General features: G+C 35.6%; 1 protein-coding gene across 2 annotated transcripts in view; it reads left to right on the top strand.

Annotated features, from left to right (window-relative positions):
• Positions 1-5490, top strand: part of megf8 (multiple EGF-like-domains 8) — a 28918-nt gene that overhangs the window by 7594 nt on the left and 15834 nt on the right. For both annotated transcript variants that reach the window (XM_025061444.1, XM_017038019.2), the window contains exons 13-19: positions 159-306; positions 655-818; positions 1767-1961; positions 2751-2948; positions 3046-3309; positions 4781-4899; positions 5316-5447. In XM_025061444.1, coding sequence (XP_024917212.1) covers positions 159-306; positions 655-818; positions 1767-1961; positions 2751-2948; positions 3046-3309; positions 4781-4899; positions 5316-5447 — 1220 coding nt within the window. The remainder of the gene's footprint in view (positions 1-158; positions 307-654; positions 819-1766; positions 1962-2750; positions 2949-3045; positions 3310-4780; positions 4900-5315; positions 5448-5490) is intronic.

Raw genomic sequence — 5490 nt, 5'->3', positions numbered from 1 at the left:
ATATATATATACATATATATGTATATATATATGTATATGTTTATATATGTATATGTATATATATATACATACACACATATATTTACACATAAAATATATATAAATACATAATCCTTACAGTATCTTCCTGCAATTAATCACGTCTTTTTCATTCACAGTGTGGCAGTACTGGATGCTTAGGTCTGACACGATTGTTGTCGGACTGCCAGTCGTGCCTTGTGTTCAGTGGCACTCCCGCTTCTCTAGCCCGTGCCCCCGGTGAATTTGGTTGGTGTGTTCAGAATGAGTCCTGCCTGCCTGTGTCAGGTGAGATTTAGGGGAGGAGGAAAGATGCCAACAGAGAATGGCCAAACCTCAGTGATGTTTGGAGTTAACTGGGGAGTGACCCGACTTTAGTTAGAGCATATTTTTTTGACATAGAGCACAGTGACTTTACGACACCAGGCTGAGAGTGGACAGGCAACTCAGACAGCGTTTTGACTTGACTGTTCGTTGGCGTGCTTTTGTTGGCGTCGTACGGTCACATGTGCTCTTACGTTAAACCATGCTACAGAGACGTTAGAGATCACATCCCTTGCAGCACTGTTAGCTATAAAGAGGTTTTTTTCTTCTTTCTTTTTGTGTGTGCTGACCTCCTTCCTCTCGGTCTCATAGAGCAAAGTGTGTGCCATGTGGACCAGATCTCAGGGGCGTATGGCTGGTGGGGGAAGCGTACTCTTTTCCTTACCTCCCTCCACTCCTGTCGCACCGAGAACTATGTCCCAGGACTGCACCTGCTCACCTTCCAGCAACCCCGCAACGACTCCCAGCCCGACAAGGTACAGGGTTTAAATATCCGACATTTTCTCTTCTGACTTTCTCTTTCATTTTACCTCTTAGATAAGTGATAAAAGCATACTTTTTTTTTTTAGAGAGAATTAAATAAAAGGCCTTAATGACCTAAAGTCATTATACAACACATCCCCTTTGTGTACAACCAAAAATACCACTATAGCAACTACCTGTTTTGCACCTCAATGTTTATTTAATGAGCAAATTGATTTAAAAAAATCCAACTTTCTGTTTTGTTTTTTTTACGACGTAACTCTATTGGTTCGAACCAATCTCAAAATTGGGATGAATTTGTTTTGATATTAGAAAAATCACTTTGACTTTATCTCAAAGGAATCTTATCGCATTATAAAATTAGCGTTCAAAAAGTTTAGCATATGGTCACATCTATCTTGTAAAAAAAAAAAGAGCCTTGTTTCCACTTGGATCCCTTTCTTCCATTGAATTTACACAATGTGTCCAGTGATAAAATCCCATTTCAAAACTTCAGTTAGGTCTGTGTGTAAGTCCTCAATCTTCAAGATCGTTTTATCCAATCAGTTACGTCCAGGGCTCAAAACTTCAGTTAGGTCTGTGTGTAATTGTAAGTTCTCAATCTTCAAGATCATTTTATCCAATCAGTTACGTCCAGGGGAACTGGACTGACTTAGCTTCTTGAAGACTTTTCACCTCTCATCCGGGAATCTCTTCTGGGTTCAGTTAGGGGTCAACAATTTATTCAAAAAGTGTTTCCAATCAGAATCACTGACACTTAGAAACACTCAAAGTCAACTTCTCAAATCTCTGTTTTTCCCTCCTTCTCTATGTTCTTTGAAGCACTTTAAAGGTAGAATCCTGTTTAAAGTACCCGTAGAGAGTAGCATGTATCTTGTTGTGTGTCACCTACACCTGTATCCTTCCTCCTGCGTCTTAAATCCTGCCCACCCCTTTGCCAGGTCTCCATACTGCGCAACACCAATATCATCCTGAGCCCTGCCACAGAAATGGACGTGGCCCTACAGTTCAGGGGCTTTATACACCCGCTTTGGGGCGGAGGCTCCCCGCCCTCGGAGACTGTGTCTATGTGGGCTCGCATCCAGAGGCTCCATTTTGAGGCTCGAATGGCAACAGGTCCCAACTCCAGCCAACTGGTGAGGGAATGTTCATGCTTCCACTCTTGTAATTTTACATTTAAAAGCAGGTAGTATTTTCTGGAAGTATATGAATAGAGGAAGTAGCACTTGATTTCATATTTTTTAGAATATTATATTATAGAATATATATATGTATATGTATATATATATATATATATGTAGATATATATATATATATATATGTAGATATATATATATATATATACATATATATATATACATATACATATGTGTATATATATATATATACATATGTATATATATATATACATATACATATGTGTATATATATATATATATATGTAGATATATATATATATATATACACATATGTATATGTATATATATATATACATATGTATATATATATATACATATATGTATATATATATATACATATGTATATATATATATACATATGTATATATATATATACATATACATATGTGTATATATATATATATACATATGTATATATATATATATATATGTAGATATATATATATATATATACATATGTATATATATATATATATATGTAGATATATATATATATATATACATATGTATATATATATATACATATATATATATACATATATGTATATATATATAAAAAATATTATTACATACATTTTTGGAAGGCTGATTACTTTAATGCGACACCAACAACTCTGAACTTTATGTCAATTCTAAAGCTAATATCAGAAGTCATTTTATCCCATTTTATCCGACTCCTCGTATGTAGGATCTTCCTAATCGTCTTTCCATGTTTGAATGAACCAGGAAGTCGTAGGTCGTTGGGCAGCTCAACAGGAGAAGGAGGTGAAGCTTTTGGCGCGCCCTGATGGAAGCAGACTCTTTTCCAACCTGACCAGGGGGAACCATTATCTCGTGCAGGCGGAGGCTTACCTCAACAACTCCGGATCAGGCCAAACCAGCGAAATGGCTCTGATTTGGAACAGGACTTTGCCCGGAGGAAGTGTGAGTACTGTTGGAGTTAAATTGACATTTTAATTAACAAATCAAATCTCAGGTGTTTGCTTAAATCCATAACCATCAAATCTGCGTGTCCTTCCAGGAAATCTCTTTCCTGTTTTTGGAGCCGTACCGCTCAGGTTCCTGCGCGGGCTATATTTCCTGTCTGGCCTGTCTGTCTGACCAGTCGTGTGGCTGGTGCCCCTCAATGTCCCGTTGTTTTCTTCGAGACAGTCCTGAGCAGGAACCCTGCCTGCAAGGAGAGACTAGTGAACGAACGAGAGAAGGACATGAGCACCATCTGCTGTTAGCTCCTGAGCAGTGCACTTTGTGTGAAGAGTACAGAGACTGCTCTTCTTGCACCCAGGTACCGTCTTAGTACTTCAACAGTCAATGCTGTACTATCCCCTCTACTATCGCGGTAGTTGCGTTCCAAGACCCACCACAAAAAAAAAATCGCAAAGTAGGCGATATAGTTATTATATTATTTACTTATATATATGTATGCCTATATATATATATATATATATATATATATATATATGTATGTATATATATATATATATATATACATACATATATATATATATATATATATATATGTATGTATATATATATATATATATATACATACATATATATATATATATATATATATATGTATGTATATATATATATATATATATACATACATATATATATATATATATATATATATGTATGTATATATATATATATATATATACATATATATATATGTATATATATATATATATATATACATATATATATATGTATATATATATATATACTGTACATATTAAATACACGTAAAAGAGCGACAACCGCCTGACTCTGGAGGCAGGAACAACAACATATGCCCTCCTGTGTCCAACTTAGATCATTACCTTAAATTAATTAAGTGCTCGCCGTATACTGTACGCGTTTTTTTTTTTGTGTCGCGAGATCGGATTAAAAATCCTCAATGTACTGAAGGAGCGAAAGGGAAACCGCGATATAGCGAGGTAACACGGTAAATCATAACTGTCAATACAGTCAGATTTATTATTCGTGACGTATACAGTACGATTCCTGCCATATTTGCAGCCCAATAAAAAAAAGTAATTAATTCTGTGGCCACAATGTACGTCTGCTGTTATGTCAATTAATGAAACTGAAAGTAACGTTAATGTTATAACTCAAACGATTGGAATGATGATGATCTGTGTTTGCAGTGTTTCATCATTATGTTTAAATGCCTTATTCTATTGTTTATCTTTACAGATAACAGATCTTTTTAGGAATCCTGACTCTGGAGGCAGGAACAACAACATATGTCGTCCAGTGTCCAACTTAGATCATGACCTTAAATTAATGCTCACCGTATACTGAAGGTGTTTTTTTTTTTTGTGTCGCGAGATCGGATTAAAAATCCGCGATGTACTGAAGGATCGAAAGGGAAACCGCGATATAGCGAGGGAACACGGTAAATCATAATCATAATCAAAATCTGAAAGTAACGTTAATGTTATAACTCAAACGATTGGAATGATGATATTCTGTGTTTGCAGTGTTTCATCATGTTACATCATTATGTTTAAATGCCACGTTCTATTGTTTATCTTTACAGATAACGGATCTTTTTAGGAACGCTTATAATAATTGCAGACCGTTGTTTGACCTATGCAAAAAGCTACAGGGCATTGACGATTTATGATTTTTTTTTTTTTAACGTCAAGTTCTTTTGATTCGTTCGTTTTCGTTCCGTCAGTGCCCTAGTAGTTACAGAACATGGGTTGTTTAACAACTGTTGACCGGTGCCAATATTGTCTTTGTAGGACCCTTACTGCGAGTGGCACATAAATTCCAGTAAGAAGGGTGACTACCAGTGCAGTAGGCGGGGGAGACAGGATGGATCGATACGCGACCCAAAAGGATGTCCCAGAGTCTGCAATCAGTGAGTCACCAAATCAAATGAATAGGGCTGTTCAAGTATGGCCAAAATCATAATCACCATTATTTTCATTCATATTGAAATCACCTTTATTCAAAATGATTATTAATTGATCTGAGAGTTTGCTTTTATTTTATTTTTCAACTTTAAAATAGATTAGAAAAATGTGAAAAAGATGTCTGGCTAGTTAGACCATAATATGTTTGTTTACATTTTTAGTGCACTGTCAAAAAAAAAACAAAAAAAATTGGATGCAATTATTTGGGACAAAAGTGAGTATATTTGCAGAGCGTAATGTGTCAAAATCATTTTTTATGTTAATCTTTTTTTTTTAATTACATTATTTATGCTGTTGATTACTACCAGATAACTATTTCTTCTCTTCCGCTCTTTTTCATGTATTGTTTGTTTAATCAAAGGAGAAAGACGTGTGACGAGTGCCTCTCGAACTCCAGCCAGTGTGCGTGGTGTGAGTCAGCCCAGGCCTGCTTTTATTTTGCTGCCTACCTCACAAAATACCCCTACGGACAGTGCCGAGACTGGTATGACAGGTAAAAGAAGGATATTTCTCACTTTGATTTAACGTCAAGTTTT

The sequence above is a fragment of the Cynoglossus semilaevis genome, chromosome 13 (assembly GCF_000523025.1).
Source record: "Cynoglossus semilaevis isolate Cse_v1.0 chromosome 13, Cse_v1.0, whole genome shotgun sequence".
In the NCBI taxonomy this organism is placed as follows: Eukaryota; Metazoa; Chordata; class Actinopteri; order Pleuronectiformes; family Cynoglossidae; genus Cynoglossus; species Cynoglossus semilaevis.
This window is presented reverse-complemented; position numbering and strand designations above follow the sequence as displayed.